The 23056-nt window shown below is 44.8% G+C and overlaps 1 protein-coding gene across 1 annotated transcript; it reads right to left on the reverse strand.

Moving 5' to 3' along the window:
* Window positions 1-141: 141 nt before the first annotated feature.
* LOC115471693 (glucoside xylosyltransferase 2-like) lies at window positions 142-22427 on the reverse strand. Its single transcript, XM_030205473.1, is given in 7 exon segments — window positions 142-680; window positions 3207-3379; window positions 13395-13448; window positions 13451-13517; window positions 15330-15581; window positions 19572-19703; window positions 22242-22427. Coding segments are annotated over 7 exon segments (1017 nt in total). The 5' UTR covers window positions 22404-22427; the 3' UTR covers window positions 142-503.
* Window positions 22428-23056: the final 629 nt, after the last annotated feature.

Here is a 23056-nt window from a genome sequence, read left to right on the forward strand (position 1 = left end):
TGTTACCAATCCCGGGGCAAGCAGTAGCTTTCCCCATGTCTGTCTATCTCAATTACAGACTATGGACTTTTCCTCCTGGAACTTGTCCAAATCTTTTTTTAAACCCAGATACACTAATTGCCGTTACCACATCCTCCGGCAGCGAGCTCCAGAGCTTAACTATTCTTTGAGTGAAAAAATATTTCCTCCTATTTGTTTTAAAAGTATTTCCATACCCAGGTTCTGTTACAGAAAAATAGAGTAACCTGGTATCAGTGCGCTTAATATTTAAACAGGATTATTGCTAAAGGAAAATGCTAAAAACCATCCAAAAAAAAAATCACTGTAGTTGTTGTCTGCCTTGGCATTGCACTGCAGTTCTGCACTTTACTGCTTCACATCACAACCTCCGTTCAGAAGTGGATCCAGTTTAATTCACAAAGTATTTTCCTCAAGCGCTCGCTTCAAACACTTGGGACGCAGGAGTGCAAAACATTGCATCAAATACAGAAACGTGATTACAGTTAGTTTGGAGGTGCCATGTGGACAAAAACACGCTGCTGGTACACCTCCTTTATTGTTTTCTCAATCTGTTTCAGAAAAACTTGGGGAATTCTTCCACACAGTGTGTGCACGGTTTCCAAAAACTTTGCCTGGAGAGGATAGTACAAGGACTGAAAGAGATTGTCTTCAAAGGTAAACTAAAAAGGAAATAAAGAAATATAATTTTCAGTATTTCCAATGGACCATCTTTAACACACAACTATTCATTTTCAAGGCTAGTCATTTTTTTCTAAATATGTTACTGATAGAAATGCCAAACTGAAATATCATATTACCTGTGGTAGTTAAGTCAACACATTCATTGCTGTTCTCCACTTTTTTTCTTGCCAGAAATTAACAGGTTTACACTCCACTACATTTTTCTACTTAAAAAAAAATAAAAAGCCTTTGCTACAATTCTTATATCCTGCCTATACCAATAACATATTACAAGGAAGCAGTTTAAAATCAGACATGCAAAAAACTATTAAAACATAATATACATTGTCACCGATTCAAGTTAATACACTCTGTGCCCTCTGTTTTAACCCAACAGTCCTCTGTCTTCTCTTTCCATCTTACTGCCCACGAAACAGGTATAGTTTTCACCAATTTTCTAAATTTTTCATTTTCTGAGACTAGTGCCAAAATAGAAAACATCCTGCTTCAAACCCTAGCCTTCAAATTGGCTGTAATGCTTAAAATATAGTTATTATTTACCCTTATTTCGTTCCCAGAAACACCCCAATCCCCTACAGAGCCCACATGCATACTATCCTTCTGCATCGAATCGGAGATGGATCCTGTGATGCTACGAAGGGTAGCTTTGAGTCTTCCTGTTCTAGCTGGCCAGAGATGCAGGGATCTCTTACCTCTACATACTTTGAAACAGAGGACGACCAAAACCAGTTTTTTTTTTTTTTCAGTTTCGGCCAAAACCAAATCTGTGGCTAAAATCTGCCACTCAGTTTCAGCCGATATCAAAACTGGCCCAGCCCCCTCCCTCCTTCCACCCCCACCCCAAATAGAAAAAGCCCTTTCCCTCTCTCTGTTGGTTCCAATGACACGTAGGCCCCTCCTGGAACCATACATAGGCCCTCCCCTTCCTTCTCCCCAGGCCTACAGTATCATTGGTGGGAGAAGGCAACAGCAATCCGCATTCACTTCTGCACATGCCCACTCCGCTGACAAAATTACCTCCAGGACCTCCTGCAGCAGTCTTGGAAGACTACCACAGGAGGACCCAGCAGCCCATTTTGAGATTGGGTTGCTTCTGCCCATCCTTGGGCCTAAGTGCGGTTCCAGGAGGGGAAGAGTGGAGGCTGTGGGCTGCTTAGCACAGTTTGTTTCAGCTAAAATACACCGTCATTTTTGGGATGAAACCAAACGACACCGAAGCTGGGTTTCAGGCCACTTTCACCGCCGAAACTGAAACCGAAATTTGGTTGGCTTCTACTCTGAAAGTACCATGTATGTGGGGTGAAGACTATGCTGTGATTTCAAAATGAAATTTCAGTACTAATCTCAACCAGCCTGACCAGCCCCATCTCTTTTTCCGATCAGGAGAAATATGTATGCTGTTGGCAGTGCACACACTTTCCCCTGCAGAGGACCCAGAATGATTTTTAAGGGGACTTCGCATATAAAGACCTGTTTACCTATAGAAAACTCCTTTAAAAACTGCCCCTAGTACAGCAAATCGATATGACAGAAATCCATAGAACACCAGAAAAAAATAACTCATGCCAAACATAGCATGAACAATTCTTAACAAGTAGATAGCAATGTATTCTCAAGAAGCCAAAACCAGTCATCCAGTTCACAGTGTCTGACTGTGCAAGTAGGTAGTATAACTCGGTATCAGGTGGACTTAGGCCCTAACTACTCTACATAAATTGACTGACCCTGGTTTTTTTTTTCACCTGCACAATACCAGAGCACCCTTTGTTTCTTTTTGTTAAATTCTGTCATATTTGCATCATTCCTTCTCTTTCTCTACTTGGCTTTCCCCAGCTGAGCTGCTCTCAGGTATGGTTCTGCATTTGTTTGAAATGACATAGGAAATGTCAACAACGTATCCCATGTTGTTCCATATTAGCAAACAAAAGCAAGCAAAAAAAAAGAAATTTTGTATTTTTCATTTGTCATCAATAGTACACCCTCTTTCAGAAACTGTGCGCTTTCAGAAGAGTGTGTCATATTTATGATGACAATGAAATCTTTCCAAAAGAACTCACATTCTTATCATTGCTCCTGTCATGAAAAATGCCCCAAAACCCCAAAACGATATGAACATTCCTGTAAAATAACACAGGAAACGACACTAAACAAAAGTTTTCTGACTGCCCACTCTCAGGGTTGAGCTGTGTGCAGAGGTGGCTTTCAGTGACAACATGGGAGTAGTGTGATTTTAATCTTATTTTTAAAACAGTACTATACATATTATACACCAACAGCATGAAAATGTAGTCCTTAAGGGCAGAAAACCAGTCAGGTTTCCGGGAAATCCTTAACGAATATTCACGAGATATATTTGCACGTGATGGAGACAGTACGTGTAGATATCTCTCTCATGCATAGTCATTAAGGAGATCCTGAAAACTGGGTTGCAGGATTGCAGTTTGACACCGCTATTCAAGATTACCGACGTGGTTCATGGAATGTGTCAAATGCTAAGCACTTACATCATCGATCGCTTTGTAGACGGCTTTGAAAGTCGGCTGTTTCTCATCATGGTAAACACCTCGATTGCCATGGAGAATGGAGATACCTTCTTCCTCCGCTCCCTTACAGTTAGTTCCATACATGCAGTGGTCAGGCCTGTAGTTCCACTGGCATGGAAGCACGTAGACACTCTCTGGGAAGCACAAGCAGGAGATTGCAAACTGCGCTTTCAAAACGGTTAAGTTATTGCTTGGAGAATTCACACATTTTTAACAGGAATACAACAAACACTCTGGTTTTAATTTGGGAATGAGGGGTGATGCAGTAGTGAGATAAGAAGCAGAGAGATTGTTGTTATTAACTCTAATTGCAACCACAACAGTGAAGTAAATGAAATACTAAGATTGTGCCTATAAACTGTTTACTCACCTTTCTTTCTATGTATTCCAGTGGACTAATCAGGGCTGAAATGAATGACTTTCAGTCTAGGACCACTGGAGGTGTTTTTCAAACTGGCCACTGGCATTTTTACCTATGGGCTTCCACCTTCTAATCCCAAGGGATTGTTATTGTTCTGACCGCTGCCAAGATGAGTGCATTCACCATAGGCATGGAAAACAGTGCCACGTTCTCTTCCTTAGGTAGCAAGTAGAGCCTTGTAACTGCTCTTCCATCCCAAATAGGATCTGCAGGTGTCTTCCACACTGCCACAATCATGCTATGGATTTTTATGGGTCCCTGTGAAGTACTGCCCAATCAATAAAGAACAATTCCACAAAAATAGCGCAGCTGAAAAATCTTTCTGAGCTGAGGTATGTCTCCCCTTTGCCCGGAAGTATTCCTTCTGTTTGTATTCTGCCTCATCTGATGCAACGTCCTGTGTCCATGTAGGCAGGAAACAACAGAGAATGCTTCCAGGGCCAGCCAAAGCAGCTTGTTGACAGTCAATGGACCACAGGAACGTTGGAGGATTGCCAGAGGAGGAAGGCGGGAGAGATACTGAACCACGGAGGGTAGGCAGGAGGAAGAGGGAGACATGTTGGACTTTGTTGAAAGGTGGGGAGAGAGGGGGAGAAGAGATGCTGGACCCTCAGAGGGAGGAACACAAGAGTTTTTACTATACTTATTTTTGTGAAGGGCTATGGGCTATTTTGATACAGGGGCTATTTTGTCAAGGGCTATTTTGTTGCAATCCATTTTGTTATAAGTCTATTTTGTTTCAAGGCTATTTTGTCAAGGACTGTTTTGTTACAAGGCTCTTTTGTTGCAATCCATTTTGTCATGGGCTATTTTGTCCGGGCTATTATGTCAAGGTGCCTGTCTGGACTGGTCTGCCAAATGTGAAGGAAGTGGTCTTTACCACTGTGCACACAGATTTTAAAATTTCTCCCATATCAAAAAAGTTGTACACACAAGACCCTACACAGATCCAATGATATAGTTTTATTGTTTTCACTTGCCTTTAAAGAAGGTGTGTTGCTAAAGTGCTATATAATGCAAAATTAGTGACATATAGAAAGTTGAAAGGAAGAAGCATTCATATTTAGCTCACGCATTTTCAGTAGTAGCTCAAGGCAAATTACATTCAGGTATAGTAGGTAATTCTCAAACTTTGAATCTATGCATTGTAAGTAATTTGCCTAAGATCAAAAGAAGTGTCAGTGGAATTTGAAACCAAGCGTCCCTGATTTTCATCCCTCTGCTGTGTCTATTAGGCTGGACAATCAGTTCTGCTGCAAGCTGACTTGGTCTATTCTATACATTTAAAAGGCCTCAGAGATACCTTAAGGTTAACAAAATGAACCTTTGGAAGCTGATTCCTTAGAGTGATCTATTTTGGATTTTGCTCATACTCTAGTAGTTCAATGTGAGTTGCATTCAGGCACACTAGGCCTTTTCTCTGTCTCTGGAGGGCTCACAGTCTCATTTTGTACTTGAGGCAATAGAGGGTGAAGTAACTTGCCCAAGATAACAAGGATGCAGCAGTGGGATTTGAACTGGGCACCCCTGGATAACAACCCTGATGCTGTAACCACTAGGCCACTCCTCCATCCTAGTGCAGTTGAAGAGTCTGTGTATAACTGAGAGGCTTTATGTTTAAATCTGTTTATTAATTTAACACACAGAATAAACAGCTTTCATCATCTTTCATTCATTAATAATACATCAATAACAGAACTAATGCAACAGGCATCTGTCGGTGTTCCTTCCGACGTCAAATTATTTTGATTTTCTCCCATGCCATCCCCCCCCCCCTCCCTCCCTTAATAAACATTCATCCATTCTGTAGTACAACATGGAGTATAACACTATTAGACTGACTTATAAACAGTGATGAATTCCAACCCCATTCCCCCTTTAAGACACCTTTGAACACATAACGCTACCCGCTTACCCAATCATCCCGCCCCCTCCCATTGAGACAAGCTTCCTTAACAGATATTTATCCTACAGGCCCCATACCTTATCTTCCACCCTTCCCTCCCTCCCCTCCCCCCAAACACCAATAACTAATGAAGCTAAAGTGAGAAAAAGAAAAAAAAAAAAAAAACTTCAAAGGCGATTCAAAACAAAACTGTGAGCCTTGGCTGACAGAGTTGAATATATTGCTCCCAGATCTTCAAGAACGCCTTCCGTCTTCTAGGGGAGCATTCCCACCAGCCTACGTTCCTGCATCATCAGCTCATGTAAGCGGTTCCTCCAGTGCCAATAGTCTGGCGGCTCCTCCTGCATCCACGCCTCCATAATAAGTTTTTTCCCTATAATTCCCGCCTTGCGAATGAACTGCCGAGTCCCCCCCTTATACTGCCCAAAGACTTCATATCTATCAAGCAGGAATCCCTCTGGGGAAGAAAGAACACCTCCCTGTAACACTGATTCCAAATACTTAATTATATCCCCCCAATAACGTTTTATTTTTGGGCATTCCCATAGCGAGTGAAACCATGTACTCTCTCCCAGTCCACATTTCATACAGGTCGGATCTTGGACACCTCCAAATCGGAATACCTGACCCTTGGTCATGTATGCTCTATACGTGATTCTAAATTGACATTCACCAGTGTCGCATTACCCGACAGCGTGGGAATGCGTGCAATTAATTTCTGAAAATCAAGACTCAAATTAGGTCGTTGCAGATCTTGGGCCCAGCGTTGCAGTATGTTCCCTGTATCCCTCCCCCTACTTTGCTCCCCCAAAGCTCTCTGAAGACCGAACCTGATAGGTGATCCCCCGGCACTGATCGAAAAAATGCTCTAAGGCGCCGCCATGTCCACCCCCCAACTTCCAGGCTCCAGGGACCTAACATAATGTGCAAGTTGACAATGTGCAAACATGGAGCTGGTCTCTATTCCTACCCCCAAGGCCCCCAACTCCAGCATCTGACCTCTAGATCCCAAAACATGTTCTAGCCTTGTGATTCCCATTTCAGCCCACCTACGGAACACTATATTGTCTAACTGAGAGGCTTTAAAGGGCGGGCCAAGCTGGTTCCAAGATTAAACGCATAACAGGTGACATACTGAGAAATGTGAGGCTGTGAATAAATGCAGTGTGCCATTAGCAGCACCATGGGCAAAGGCCAAGCAAGGTGTGCTTTTCAAGGATTATCATGAACCTTAATGATGTTGAAATACTCCCCTAAGGCGTACGCACAAAGGTGAAATTAGATCTTACCTGCTAATTTTCTTTCCTCTAGACCCTCCAGACCGGTCAAGACGCGTGGGTTATGTAATCCTACCAGCAGAGGGGAGACTGAGAAAACACTGAGCATTTGAACACTGCCTATATAACCTGTGCAGTACATACAGTAGCCAGTATGCACTCACAAAGCAGAGTAACAAACACACAACTTGAACTTTAAACTAGCAACCCTGTACATGGCTTCCGCCAACTGCAAGAACAATCACTGTTTCTTAATCACTGTTTCTTTATTTGCATTGTAAAGACTGTCAATTCGTGCTTCCACAGGTGGACTGTCTGCCACGCCACACCTGCACCAGACCACAGACCAGCCACAAACTGGTAACAAGAGTCTGAGATTATGACAATCATCAGCTGCCAAGAGATGCTCACAGAAAAACTACCCTCCTGGCCTACAGTATATCTGGGCGGGTCCTTGACCGGTCTGGAGGGTCTAGAGGAAAGAAAATTAGCAGGTAAGATCTAATTTCACCTTCCTCAGCGACCCTCCAGACCGGTCAAGACGCGTGGGACGTACCAAAGCAGTAACTACCTTATGGGCGGGATCTACGAAGGCCAGAGGGTCAACACTGCAGCTCCAAAACTCGCCTCTTCCTTCGCATGCACATCAATCCTATAATGCTTCACAAACGAATGCAAGAAGACCAAACCGCCGCCCGACAAATATCTGAAGGCGGAATCATACTATTCTCCGCCCAGGAGGCCGCAACTGCTCTGGTAGAATGAGCAGAAAACCCTTAGGAACCTCACGGCCCTTCACCAAATAGGCCGACGCAATCGCCTCCTTCAACCATCTTGCTATAGTCGCCTTGGATGCCGCTGCGCCCTTTTTAGGGCCACCATGAAGCACGAACAAACGATCTGACACTCTGAATTCCTGAGTTCTAGACAGATAACACCGCAAGATGCGACGAACATCCAACTTCGCCAGCCGACGCTGGTTCCGAATCTCCCTTCAAGTCACCTAAAACAGGCAACGAAATGACCTGATTAACATGAAACTCTGACACCACCTTTGGCAAAAAGGAAGGCACCGGCCCTCAAAGACACCTTTTCTTTGGCAAAAGACAGAAAGGGCTCTCTACACGACAAAGCCTGCAATTCCGAGACTCTCCGAGCTGAGGTAATAGCTACCAGAAAAAACGCCTTCAAGGAAAGATCTTTGCAGGAAGCCGTAACCAAAGGTTCAAATGGAGGTCTGACTAAGGCATCTAAACGAGATTCAAATCCCACGGGGGAACCAACCGCCGACAAGGCGGCCGCAACAACTTCACACCCTTCAAAAACGAACAAACCTCCGGAATAGAAGCAATGGACTTCCCCTGAACCTTCCCCGAAAACATGACAACGCTGCCACCTGAACCTTCAAGGTAGCCAAGGCCAGACCCCTGTCCAAACCATCCTGCAGAAATTCTAACACCTCTGCCACCGAGGAACGAAAAGGCAACACCGTCCGCTCTGCACACCAGTGCTCAAACACTCTCCAACACCGAACATACGCCAAAGAGGTGGAGGTTCTGCGGGACTTCAACATGGTATCAATAACTCTGGCAGTAAACCCTTTCTTCCTCACAACCTGTGCCTCTCAAGAGCCAAGCCATAAGCGAGAACCGAGCCGGGTCTGGCATAACTATCGGCCCTTGACACAAGAGTACCGTTTCCGACAACTGAAGGGGCTTCGCGATCGCAACCGCACCAGATCTCCGTACCACGGTCGACGCGCGGCCAGTTGGAGCTATCAAAATTACCCGGCCTGAGTGCCGCTCGATGCGCTGAATTATTCGACCTACCAACGGCCACGGAGGAAACACATACAGCAATCCCTGCGGCCAGGGTAACAGCAGAGCGTCGAGACCCTCCACACCGGATCTCTCCAACGACTGAAAACCTGGGGGACTTGGGCATTGCGCGCCGTGGCATCAGATCCATACCTGGCATACCCCAGACCGACACAATTCGGCCGAACACCGCCTGATGCAGAGACCACTCTCCGGGATCCAGAGTATTGCCGGCTCAAAAAAATCTGCGTCTACATTGTCCACCCCGCCACATGAGCCGCCGAGAGCGCCTGAAGATGACCTTCCGCCCAGTGGCATAACAGTGCGTGTCTCCCTCCGCGACCAGCCTGGCTCTTTGTGCCCCCTTGCCGATTGACATAGGCCACTGCTGTGGCATTGTCGCAGAGCACTCTGACTGCCTTGTGGAGAAGCATTGACTGAAAACTCTGAAGAGCCAACCGAATGGCCCGAGTCTCCAACCGGTTGATGGACCACCTTGCTTCCGCCTGGGACCACCGCCCCTGCGCTACCTGACCGAGACAATGCGCTCCCCATCCTAGCAGGCTTGCGTCTGTGACAAGACCACCCACTGAGGGGACTCCAACGGCATTCCCTTCTCCAGATTGCAAGTTCGGAGCCACCAACGGAGGCTGCGGCGGACAACCAGCGACATCGGCAGCCGTACCTCCAACTCCTGCGACAGGGGAGCCCACCGACTGAGGAGAGAGGACTGAAGCTGACGCATGTGCGCCCGGGCCCAAGGAACTACCTCTATGGTCGCGCCATCATCCCCAGAACTTGCAGGTAAGCCCGGGCCGTCGGGGACGGCAGTGCAAGAAACCGCCGAATCAGGTCCTGCAACTTGCTGATTCTCGGGGAGGCAAAAACACTCGACCCGACCTCGTATCGAAGAGAACCCCCAGATACTCCAGAGCCTGCGATGGTACCAACTGACTCTTGCTGAAATTCACCACCCAGCCCAGAGACTGGAGAAACTGTACCACACGCGACGTCGCCCCTCGCTCTCCGCCCGGGACTTGGCCCGAATCAACCAATCGTCTAGATACGGGTGCACTAAGATACCCTGCCGGCGCAACGCTGCCGCCACCACCACCATGACCTTGGAAAAGGTGCGGGGAGCTGTTGCCAGACCGAAGGGCAGGGCACAAAACTGAAAGTGCTTCCCCAAAACTGCAAAGCGAAGAAAACGCTGGTGCGCCGCTCGAATGGGAATGTGAAGATACGCCTCCGTCAAGTCCAGAGAAGTTAGAAACTCTCCCTGCCGGACTGCACAATGACCGACCGCAAGGTCTCCATGTGAAAAGAGGGAACTTTGAGCGCTGCATTGACTCTTTAGATCCAAAATAGGCCGAAAGGCATCCTCCTTCTTTGGCACCACAAAGTAAATTGAGTAACACCCCGAGCGTTGCTGAGCGGGCGGAACAGAAACCACTGCTCCCAGACTGAGAAGACGACGCAACGTGTCTCGTACTGCTGCTCTCTTGAGCCTCGAGTGACAAGGGGACTCTAGAAACCGCTCGGGCGGAGAGGTCTCGAACTCCAGGGCATAACCATCTCGAACCACTTCGAGAACCCACTGATCTGATGTGATGTGGACCCAGTTCTGGTAAAACTGACTCAGCCGAGCTCCTACACGCACCAGAACCTGGGTCCGCACACCTTCATTGGGCAAGCCGCCCCGAGGACTGACCTCCCCCGAACGAGCCCCGGCCTCCGCGACGACTCCCGCGAAAGGACTGGGTGCGCTGGAAGAACCTACCTCTAGAGGCCCCACTAAACCTACCAGGCCTATACCGTCGAGCCTCAAGTCTACCTCGAGAGGAATTACCCCTAACTCCCAGCTTGGGACGAAAATCCGGGAGTCGAGGCACCTTTGCCTCACTAAGGCCTTTCACTAACTTATCCAACTCTTCTCCAAAAAGCCTAGAACCCTTGAAGGGAAGAGAACACAACTTAGCCTTAGAGGCCGCATCCGCGACCCAACCTCTTAACCAGAGAGCCCTACGCGCTCCCACTATCATAGCCATATTTTTAGCCGACGCACGCAACAAATCATACAGTGCGTCAGACAAAAAGACGAACCCATCTCCAACTTGGCTAAATCCTGTAAACCCGAGGTCCCAAACTCCCCGGGATCATCCAGGAGCTTCTCGGCCCAGCGAAAACACGCCCGCGCCACCAGGCCCCCACACACCGAGGCCTGGAGAGCTAGCGCCGACAAGTCGAAGCTTCGCTTAAGAAATGCTTCCAATCTCCTATCCTGGGGTTCACGGAGTGCGGCCCCACCATCTACTGGAATAGCCGTCGCTTTAGTAACCGCTGTCACCACTGCATCTACCGTAGGAGCCCTAAGGGAATCCCTATCCTCCTGCGGCAGGGGATAAAGTCTCGCCATTGCCTTAGAAACCTTACACGGCGAATCTGGCGAATCCCATTCCTGGGAAATCATCTCCCTGAGATCCTTGTTCATAGGGAAGGTCCGAGCTCTACGCTGAATGCCTTTCACCAAGGGATCCTGCCCAGATTCACCTGAAGCTACCTCAGGATTAAATTTAAGGGTAGCTGTGACCTGATCAATGAGCTCCGAAAGCTCATCCCTATGAAAAATCCTAACTACTGAGGGTCTTCCCCAGGAAGGGAGTCCACCGGATCTACCGGACCCTCAAACCTCAGACTCTCCCATCACTAAATGGGCCTTCCGTGCCCACCTGAGACAGACATTCCTCATCCTCTGTCCACTCATCCGGGGTCTTTTAGGCAGCATGGGACTAACCCCCTCCACTCCCAGGGGGGGGCCCGATTTCCAAGCCTGGAAAAGAGTCCAACAAACTCTGGAGGAAAGCTAACCCCTCCTGGACCTCATTAGGCACTTTGTGTGCCCCACGGGAGCAACTGGCTCAACCACAGAAGCCTCTGCACATCGCGCTGAATTCAAAATGGCGGCCGTTCCCGCCGAAACTGAAAGCGCCGCTGCCGGACTCGCTTGAGTTGCCGCTGCTAAGGGGGCCGCCGATAACGCCGGGACTTCCGCGGTTAACTCTGGGGGAACTGCCTACACGTTTGGGCTCACCGCACAACCGACACTGACCACCCGGCGATTCGATGCCCCGGCGCGAGCACGCGCGACAACGGAGTAGTTTCCCGCCATAACTACAAGGTAAAGCCAGCGCTTCCCCTTACCGGCCCCAATGTCAGACAGGCTCCAGCAACACTGCTCTCGCTACTAAGACGGAAAAGAACTCCCGTTCGTTCCGTACTAAATAATAAATATATCTCCCTTAAAGAGACAGGAGACAGGTCTGGCAGCTGAAAATTGCAAGGCTCTCAAGGCTGCAGTACACAGACAGCAGCCGAGGCACAAAGCTGCCAGTAACCCAGTACTGGAGAGCAGCACAGGGGGAGGGACCCCAAAGCAGGTGTGACACCCCAGGGGGAACTACTGGGCCCCACCGGACCCAGGGCCCCGAAGCACTTTTTTTTTTTTTTTTTTGGTAAACCACGTACAGGGTACTTAAAGGATAAAATCCTCTGAAAGAAATCCAAATCCTGAATCCCTAAAATCAAAGCTACCTCACCAGACTATTGAAGACTGCACAGGCTGTCCTTCTACCTCTGCTGAGACTGAGAAAATACTGGCTACTGTATGTACTGCACAGGTTATATAGGCAGTGTTCAAAGCTCAGTGTTTTCTCAGTCTCCCTCTGCTGGTAGGAGTACATAACCCACGCGTCTTGACCGGTCTGGAGGGTCGCTGAGGAAGCCACATTGTTAGCTTTAGAGAAAAGCGACCTTCTTCCACTGCAAGCTATTTTCTCTGTGAAGTTAGGGTTCAGTGCTGGATGAAATTACCCTACTGCTCTCTGATCATCAAAAAAATTGCATGAGAGCATGCAGAACTTGGAACAACAGTAGGGGTAGGAGTACCAGTGGATTAGGTAGGCACTAAAGCCCAAATCATGGAGAAAATAGCTTAATTTGAAAATCATCTTATTATTATTATTTATACACCTTCGGGATTAATTTCATCCTGCTGTGGCTGATTCACCGTGGCTGAAGCACTTAATAATTAGGCAGAACTGAACTCAAGCTTTGACTTGCCCAGAGCCAAGCAGGAGAATTAATCCTGTAAAAGACTGCATTAATCTTTGTTCCTCTGCCCTCTGGAAAGTTCACTCTGGTCCTTCTTTCCACTAGTGAAAAGACTGCTGAGCAATAATAATTTTAAATATATATTTTTATATTTCTTGGGGTGTTTATTGTTGGAAAGGGTCTCCTTGGTCATTTTTACTATATGTGCCCTCTGCAGAATCCCTCCTTCATAGCTGAGGCTCTTTGAAACTTTCAATTCCAAGTGAATGATTTGACAAGCAATTAAATCAATGCTGATGAAACAGTGTAGTTTTAGGTTTTGTACCATCCTTGTGGAATGGTTTCCTCTTGATTTCTATACAAAGTCTCATTAAGATTTTGTAAACAGCTGAAGGCTTGGTTTTTTTCAGTCAAAGTTTTGGATGGAGGTTTTTATAGATTTCCTTTTATGTACGTATTTTTTAAATAGTATTTTATTGCTGTAAATTGTTTAATGTTTTTTTTTAGTTTATTGTATCTTTTCTTTTGTAACATCTGTTTTTCTCCTGCTCTACAGTTTTTGTCATAGGTGGTATATTAAAACATGATAAATGCATAAGAATAAATTTCACTACATACCTGGGTTAAAGTAAAAGATGATGTTCAATAAATCCTGGTCGCCCCACGTAATGTAGTTTTATATTTTTGGTATAAAGGATACATCATTTCTTCCCATGTCAAGCCTGTTGGTATCATGCTGTTCTAGGAGAGATGCATCATGACAACAAATTAAATCAGCACTTGTATGACGCCATCCCTGCTCAGACTAGTGACAACTTAAAGTGCCAATGGGGTCTCTTCTGTAACAATGCATGTAAACTCTGGGAACGCCCCTTGGCCATGCCTCCTTGAATTTACACAATATAGGATTTACACACACAGCATTATAGCATACAATCCGCATGTAAATTCCAATTAAGGCCAATTAATGCCAAATGGTTGTTAGCAGCCAATTATTGGTGCCGATTGGCTCATTAATTAAATTGTGTGTGCAGATCGCCAATGTGCACTGATTTACATGTGCAACTTTAGCTGCCATATTCCCGGGCTTGTGTTTACTGACTTGTAGAAATCTGTCTCAAATAAAGTACAAATATTTAGACTTTGTATTTTTGTCTGCAGTCATTAAAGAATTTGAGGCATGTGTAGTTAAGGCCCCCTTTTTACTAAGGTGCGCTAAACATTAGAGATGCCAATGCATTCCTATGCTAAAAACAGCGCGCCTTAGTAAAAGGGGGCCTTAGTGTGCTAAAAATTAGCATGCGCTAAAAACAAAGACATAAGTATTGCCATACTGGGACAGACCGAAGGTCCATCAAGCCCAGCATCCTGTTTCCAACAGTGGCCAATCCAGGTTACAAGTAACTGGCAAGATCCCAAAACAGTACAATACATTTTATGCTGCTTATCCTAGAAATATACAATACAAAAAAATAGTAGAATATCCAACGGAGTGTCGAATGTCTTGAATTAATTATGTATAACACTATAATATTCTAAGGGGAACATTAAATGCACATCCGTCAGTGTGCATCAGCACCAGATAGACACACTGATGGATGTGCATTTAATGTTCCAGGTCCTGAGTGCGTCTATCCCTTGAGAAAGCCACATTGAGCGAAACAGGCACCTGTCGGGGCAAGTACAGCACCTGGACACGCAGATAAGTGATGACTCAAATTTCTCTGCTGTAACAAAACATTAAGCACTGCCGTAACGTTGAGTATACCGTCTGGTACTTGATTCTATATACAAATGAGTCAATCGATGTCTTGGACTATAATATGAAGTTATGAGGTAATCATACCATTGAACACCAGAGACATACAAGTTTGAGAGATTTACAAAAATATATAAAAAAAAATCTTGAACAAAAAAAGCAAACACAAAAATCACAAACATAGGTAGGAAAGGGGTCAGTTAATGATTATAATTGTCACAAAACAGGGGTTCACCTATATTGGTGGGTCAAACTGCCCCAGTGACTCTATGAGACTTCCCCGTAGAATATTATAGTGTTATACATAATTAATTCAAGACATTTGACACTCCGTTGGATATTCTACTATTTTTTGTATTGTACATTTGTTAATGGTAGTAGATCATCGCCACTAAGATTGACAGTTATCCTAGAAATAAGCAGTGGATTTTCCCAAGTTCATTTTAATAATGGCTTATGGATTTTCTTTTAGGAAGCTATCCAAACCGTTTTTAAACCCCGCTAAGCTAACTGCTTTTACCACATCTCTGGCAACAAATTCCAGAGTTTAATTACATTTTATTGCTATGGGCAAGTTAGTGTTTAGCATACGCTAAATCCACTAGCTTCCCTTAGTAAAAGGGGCCCTAAGTTGTAGTTAATTAAATTTGTGACCTAATTCCAAATTCCATAGTTGTGATCATGATTGAAAATGTCTACATATTATCTAGGCATTTCAGGCAATTATTGAATGGTGGTACAATGTATTATCTCCACAATAAATACCAGCAGGGATCAATATTGAACCCTCTTACTTTGAACTGGGTTTTTCGTATGCGAGTTAAATTCATCAGCATGACTCCTGAATTGAGTCCCGTGAGCCCATAGTATGGGTGTCGAGCGAAGCGGCTGTACCAGCCAATCTTTGGTATTTCATGCTCTGGTGCCATGGCTGCCAGCTGAGTGGCATTGAATTCTTTCAAAAAGGCCCAGATGTCATCCATCGACCTTAGGAAGAGAACATCGGTGTCCACATAAAGGAGTGAATCCACATCTTGCAAAATGACCTGTTCAGAGAATGCAAATAAAAGAGAAGGTGATCCATGGGGGAGATGCTTAAGGGTCCCCCACTTTGGGACACTTTCTGCACAGGCAACATCTCAATTGATTGGTTACAATTTTCAACAATTTTGATTATTCACTTTTTCATTTTGATTTTAAAAGCGTTTCCAGCTATGCTCACAGTGCTGTGTAATAAGTAAAAATTTCACAATAATCAGCGAAATGTCACAACATAATATGTTCTGAGGGAGGGGGTGCATAGCAGTGCGGGACTTCCTTTGCTTTCTGTTAAAACTCTACCAAAATAGATGAAGTCACACTTTGGAAAACAGCAAAAAATAAATACATAAATAATAATAATAATAATGAGAGGCATAATCGAACGGGGCGGGGCGCCCAAGTTTTGCTGAGGACATCCCCACGAAGGGGCAGGGAAACCCGTATTATCAAAACAAGATGGGGTCTATCTTTCATTTCGATAATACGATTGGGGACGCCCATATCTCAACATTTAGGTCGACCTTAGAGATGGTCGTCCCCGGTTTTCAGCGATAATGAAAACCGAGGACGACCATCTCAGAAACTACCAAATCCAAGCCATTTGGTCGTGGGAGGAGCCAGCATTCATAGTGCACTGGTCCCCCTAACATGCCAGGACACCAACCGGGCACCCTAGGGGGCACTGCAGTGGACTTCATAAATTGCTCCCAGGTGCATAGCTTCCTTACCTTGGGTGCTGAGCCCCCCAAAACCCACTCCCCACAACTGTACAACACTACCATAGCCCTAAGGGGTGAAGGGGGCACCTACATGTGGGTACAGTGGGTTTTGGAGGACTTGCTGTTTCCTCCACAAACATAACAGGTAGGGGGGGGGTATGGGCCTGGGTCACCTGTCTGAAGTGCACTGAGGTACCCACTAAAACTGCTCCAGGGACCTGCATATGACATTTGAGGCTGACAAAAAATATTTTTAAAGTTTTTTTTTTTTTTAGGGTGGGAGGGGGTTAGTGACCACTGGGGGAGTAAGAGGAGGTCATCCCTGATTCCCTCCGGTGGTCATCTGGTCAGTTCAGGCACCTTTTTGAGGCTTGGTTGCAAGAAAAAATGAACCAAGTAAAGTCGGCCAAGTGCTCATCAGGGACGCCCTTCTTTTTTCCATTATCGGCCAAGGACGCCCATGTGTTAAGCACGCCCCAGTCCCGCCTTCGGTACGTTTCTGACACGCCCCCGTGAACTTTGGTCTTCCCCACGACGGAAAGCAGTTGAGGACGCCCAAAATTGGCTTTCAATTATGTCGATTTGGGTGACCCTGGGAGAAGGACGCACATCTCCCAATTTGTGTCGAAAGATGGGCACCCTTCTCTTTCGAAAATAAGCCTGCAAGTCACCTCACCTGACACTGCAATATAACCCAATCCAAAAGTGGATCAAATTAAACTTTATAGCAGTACATGCATATTAAAAACAGTAATGGGGAAATTCTATAAGCTCATACCTAGAGCTTTATGCCACTTATAAGCATTAAAGGTGTCTTTAGTAAGAAAATAAGCATTGCCATACTGGGACAGACAGAAGGTCCATCAAGTGAAGTATCCTGTTTCTAACAGTGGCCAATCCAGGTCACAAGTACCTGGCAAGATCCCAGAACAATAAAATGGATTTTATGCTGCTTGTCCTAGAAATAAGCAGTGCATTTTCCCAAGTCTATCTAAATAATGGCTTATGGATTTTTCTATATGTAGCACAGATTTCCAGGTATAACTAGCAGCTTTCTGAAATCGGTACTTTATTTTATTTATTTATGTATTTTAAAACATTTATATCCTGCACTATCTACAGTTCTAGGTGGCTTATAGAATAAAACATACATAAAAAAAAGTTAGCAAACAATACAATAGCATAACATAAAACTTCAGTACATAATATCTAATGCTCTAAAACTGGCCAGAATCATCTTTGTGATATTCATGTGTAAATGCCACTATTACATATGTGAATAGGGGCTTTTTATTGCTTCTTGTTATTCTTTAATCAGTGTACAAAGGGAACAAGTGTATGTTGGCTTTAGTATGGTATGTTGTCTTTTTGAATAAAGAGATTTGAATATTTAAAAAAAAAAATCTCTCAGAGGTCTTTTTACTAAGTGGCCTTAGCCTGCCTTCTTTTCCACGTACTAAGGCCACTTTTTTGCTGCAGCCAGAAAATGAATGATTTTCCAATTTATTGGCAATGTGCTAATGTTGCCATTTGTGTACAGCCAACAAAATTTAGTGCATGAGCCCTTACCAGCACCTATTTTGTAGGCGTTAAGGGCTCATGCACTAATCCTGCGCTAATCATTAGCACGCAGCAGTGGCTTAGCCAGACCTTGATGTGGGAGGGTCCAGAGCCCAAAGTGTGTGAGAGGGGCACATTGTGGCCCACCTCCCCGCTTCTCTCCCCCCTGCCAGCTGAAGCATTTGTCCAGTGCTGGTCTCCACTGCATTGCCTTCCCTTCTCTTCCCCTCATGTCACGTACACATTCTGTGCTCCTGTCTCTGAACTCCATCCCTCCACGATGTCAGTACAGGTGTCCTTGGCACCTGCAGTGATTGATTCGCGCTGCTTGTGCCGGCCCCGCAGACTTCCATCTGACACATCCCGCCCTCGCTGACGTCATTGCCTGTTTCCTGTCTGGCGGAACGTGGCAAATGAAAGCCTGTAGAGCTGGAGCAAGCAGTAAGAATAAATCGATGCAGGCACCAAGGACACCTGTACCGACACCGGGGAGGGAAGGGGTTCAGAGACCAGAATGCAGATGCCAGAACACCGTGGAGGAGGGTGTGGGAAGAGAGCAGTGTGGCGCTGCAGCTGGGTGGGCCTGTGTCACCATTGAAAAGAACATAAGCACTGGGGACAGACTGAATGTACATCAAGCCCAGCATCCTGTTTCAGTGGCCAATCCAGGTCACAAGTACCTGGCAAGATCCCAAAACAGTACATCTTATGCTGCTTCATCTAGAAATAAGCAGTGGATTTTCCCCAAGTCCATCTTAATAATGGCTTATGGACTTTTCTTTTAGGAAGTTATCCAAATCTTTTTTTAAACCCCTTGTGCATTTAAAACGTGGTACAAACAGCATGCACAGGGAAGGAGGTGTTCCTAGGCGCAGGGATTACATTTACGCGCATAAGTTTCTATTTCTAAAAGTAGGTGTGTAATTTTACACTTAAGAAAGAAAGCTGCACAAATAGCTCATACATTTGCCTACATAACTTTCAAAGGGAAAGCTTTTCCATTGAACACTGGTGTAAAGTGTGCAGATGAAAACTATGCAGACCGTACACGGTTTGAATAGTGATAATGATGTTTGTTCCTTTCATTGTAAAGCTGAAGACCACCAGGCCCCAAGAGGTGACCCGATCTGATAGAAATACTAAGTGGGAGAAGATATTACCAATGAAACTTCCAGGGACTATGGAGTACACAGAACCAGAACAGCTGGGCCCTGCCGAAGAAACCAAAATTCCTTTCTTCTGCATGATGAGTTGCCATTCTTTGCCCTCTGACCCCTCAAATGGCTTACCTAAGTCAAAAAATCCTCCCACCCCAAAATATTAGTTTCAAATTTCACTGCTGTGCCATCTCCAAGGTACGGCTTTACAATCAGTGGGTAAAAAGCCAGTTAAGTTGTAGAAATTGTTTTGAGTACAATTGCATTTATTTAATCAATGAAGTATACCCCCCCCCCCCCGCCCCAACCACTGGTTGCACCTGGAAGGGAAAGGGTGTCAAAATCCTCCTGATCAGAATGTCAGTGGAGAAACTGAATAAAGCAAAAATTTCCTGGTACTAGGTAGGAAAACTAAAAATGTCCTTTCTCGGAAGAGATGGGAAAAGCTGTTCTTACAAAGCCCAGCAAATAATGCCACAGCCTGTGGGCCCAGAACCTTTCACACAGCCACCTCCACAGTCCTCCTGCAGTTACACATTCCGAACAGCAGGTGTCTTACCGGAAGAAAGAGCCGCTGAGCCGCACAGGGTTTGAACAATTTCCTCCACTCCTGGGCGTTTCCTACTGAAAAGGTGATGGGGTAGATGGTATAGTCAAACTCGATTCTGTGTGAATTTTGCCATTCTTGCAACTGGAAAAAAAATGTAAACCATGCATTAAAACTGGACTTCAAGGTGAAAGGAACACTGACTGAGAACAAAATATGTACAGCACTAACTCTAGATTTAGTTGAATTTTAATGGTCAGGCATTCTACGAATACTCTTCCAGAGCTCATACTGTTCCCTAGTGATCCTATGCCAAGATGAATCTTATTCTGTAGATCAGGACTTCCCAAACCTGTCCTGAGAAACCAACAGCCAATTACATTTTCAGGATACCTAAAATGAATATGCAGGAGCTCTATTTCATATACTGTGTATGCAAATTTCTCTCCTGAATATTATCATATCCTAGTAGAAATCAAGTAAGTTGGCCTTTCCCAGAGACAAAACTGGTAGCATCAATGGCTCCTGAAAGGCTTGAAGTGAGAGTTTGCATTACTTTGTTTTCATTTATAACTATTTCAGGTTATAGTGTTCTATATTTCAGAACTGTGCAAACAAAGAATGTCTTTCTATAGAAAACAGCAGGAGAGATCAGCCATCTCTACTATGGTAGAAAGGAATAGACAGCCAAGTCTCTATCTCTCTTCCCAGCCCAAATACTCAGTTCTCAGTCCTGGTCCTCAAAGGTACCAGAGGCAAGTCCTGAACTTTTTACTCATATTTGCACAGTCATTATTCACTGTTTTGTTTTTCATTAAATGTCCTTTATGATAGTTATGTACTATAAAGCTAGTAGTTATCAATACTCTTGTCTTTAGTAAAATCTCTTAGTTTGTTTGATCTTCCCCTCTAGACTGCAGAACGGAAATCCTTTACCAACTGTACCTACGTGAGCTGCGTTGCACATTGAATACCCCTGGCCTAGAGGCATAATAAATCTCGTTCCTCAAGGGCTGCAAATCCAGTTGGGTTTTCAGGATTTCCCCAATGAATATACATGAGATCTGTTTGCATGCACTGCTTCTATTATATTTAAACTGATCTCATGCATATTCATTGTGAAAATCCTGAAAACCTGAACTAGCAAGGGTTGAGACTGGACATCCCTGCTCTAGGCTGATAAGAACCAATTTCTAAAGCAAACAGGATTTCACTGGTGCAGTCTCTCTAGAAACTATGACAGCAGAAAAACAGGAAGCTTTACTTGTACTGTAATCCCAAAAGTATAGCCCTGCTATAATAAAATGCTCACCAAACATAGAGAAATAGTTGCATTCAGTAAAAAAAAATTGTCAGGAAAGAGAGCTGAGCCTAAGGAAGTGTGAAATGCACAAAGAAGAGTGTCTGCCTCAGTCTCTGGCTTTTGAACCCTGAAGTGAGGGAAAAGGAAGATAACGAAGAGAGCATGTCTGGTAGTTTGCAAATACAGCTTGCACATTTTGAAATAGAAACACCTTGCTGTTAAAATGGTGTTACACTACCTGTCGGCAGTGACTAGGCCAGGGATGCTTCTGTGCCTCCATTTTTCCAGGAGAAAAGGCTAAGCAAGACTCAAGCTAACCACCGATTAACAAGCCATAGATCCAGAATCCAGCTCTTCGCAGTGTAGGGTCACTCACCAGTTAGCAGGACTCCTCCAAATGATACGGGAAATTGAGAGGGAAGGCTAGAAATGTCTCCCCACTGTACCATTCTATTTTGTTGTTTTTCGGAACTAAGGCCATGATTATAATTCAGACTGATGATGTATTTGTGATGTGCTTTGATTTTTTTTTAATTTATTGTATTTTTAATGAATGCTTTATTGAAACCCACCCTGGATAAGGGTGGGCTAAAAATAAAAATGCCTGTGTCAGGGGTCTATACAAACAAATGAAACAGTAAATTAATATGCATATATAAATCAATAAAACAATGCAAGCTAAAAACATAAAAATTAAAACTGAACACAGATACCGCACGCTCGATTTTAATGAACTTGAGTATACGGAAGTGTCGCACATGCTGTTTCACTAAAACTGAAGATGCAAGCAACAAGAGGGAAGCAGGGCAGGCAATGTTAGGAGAGCAATGCTGGAGAAATGCTTCAGCTGGCGGGGGTTGGAGACCCCCGCCAGCCAAACTGGGAGCCCTGGATCCATGTTGAGGGGGCCAGGCCCCTGTGGCTATGCCACTGGTTTTAATATTGTTATCCAATGAGAATTCATAGATCAAGGGTTTTCACCCCAGTCCTCGGGGCACACACAGACAGTCTGGGTTTTCAGAATATCCTTATTGACCCCCCGACTGGCTGGGTATGCCCGGAGGACTGGGTTGAAAACCTGTGGTATACAGGTCGTGGAATATACTGATAAAATTACAAAAAAAAAAAAAAAAACTTCAAGGGCCAGTGTATGCAAGTCTCTCTCGTGTATTTTCACTGTGGATATCCTGAAAACCAGATTGGAGAGTGGCACCTCCAGGACAGGGTTGAAATGCAACTATCTTGAGAGATCTGTCTGGTTTTGGAAGAGTTTAGGCTGAAGAAATGAAGCAAACTGACTGGTTTGTCCCTAGCAAGAATTTCCTAGCTGTTCAACCCCAATGAGAAGTGATGATGAGCTCGAAATATCATGTGTTTACCTTCTTCTGAATCTCGGGCTTCAGGGAATCGTCGGCAAAGATGTGGAATCTAAGGCTTTTCTTACTGAACAGCAGAGCAGATTTAAGCATGGTCAGGGTCTCTTCCAGGCGCTCGCCACATGCTACAACCGCTAAATGCATCCAGTTGTCCAGGGGTGTCATTTTCACATATTTGGGATCCCCATGTCTCCTGGGATGAATAATTAAAAAATAAAAAGAATTGGTGAATAGAAGAAAAGTAATTTCCTGGATTGCAGAGGCTTAAAGGAAATAACAAAATCTGTGACTATCATGTTATTTATATGTCAGTTTATATGACATTTTACACCCCTTCCTGCTTAGGTCTACTTTCATAAGATAATGCTTAAACCACATTCACAGAATGAGGATTCACTGCCTGAACTGGACAGATGAAGGGGACACTTGAATTTGATTAGAGGAACAAAGCGATCCAGCTGTATTTCTATTCCTTTCCTATTGGCCAACAATTTCATCTCAGTCCTCAGAGCCTCCAGCTTAATTAGAGCAAGCCTCTACTGGGGCTATTGTGTGATGAGCCTTCATTCGCAATTTTAACTCGCTCCTCAATTCCCCCCAATAACTTGTAACCCCAGTCAATCACACTGCAGCAGTCTAAGGCCAGAAGTCATATGCTGCAGTTCCCTCCATTACCCACATGAGGTGCATTTTGAGCATAGCCACTTGGAGCTGAGTTGTGCAATGACTGAATTCACCCCCACCCATGAAAACTGAACCTTAATCTCCAGAATGGACATACACCACACTGCCAGTATAAATTTTAAAAGAATGAGGGC

The sequence above is a fragment of the Microcaecilia unicolor genome, chromosome 6, assembly GCF_901765095.1.
Source record: "Microcaecilia unicolor chromosome 6, aMicUni1.1, whole genome shotgun sequence".
Lineage (NCBI taxonomy): Eukaryota > Metazoa > Chordata > Amphibia > Gymnophiona > Siphonopidae > Microcaecilia > Microcaecilia unicolor.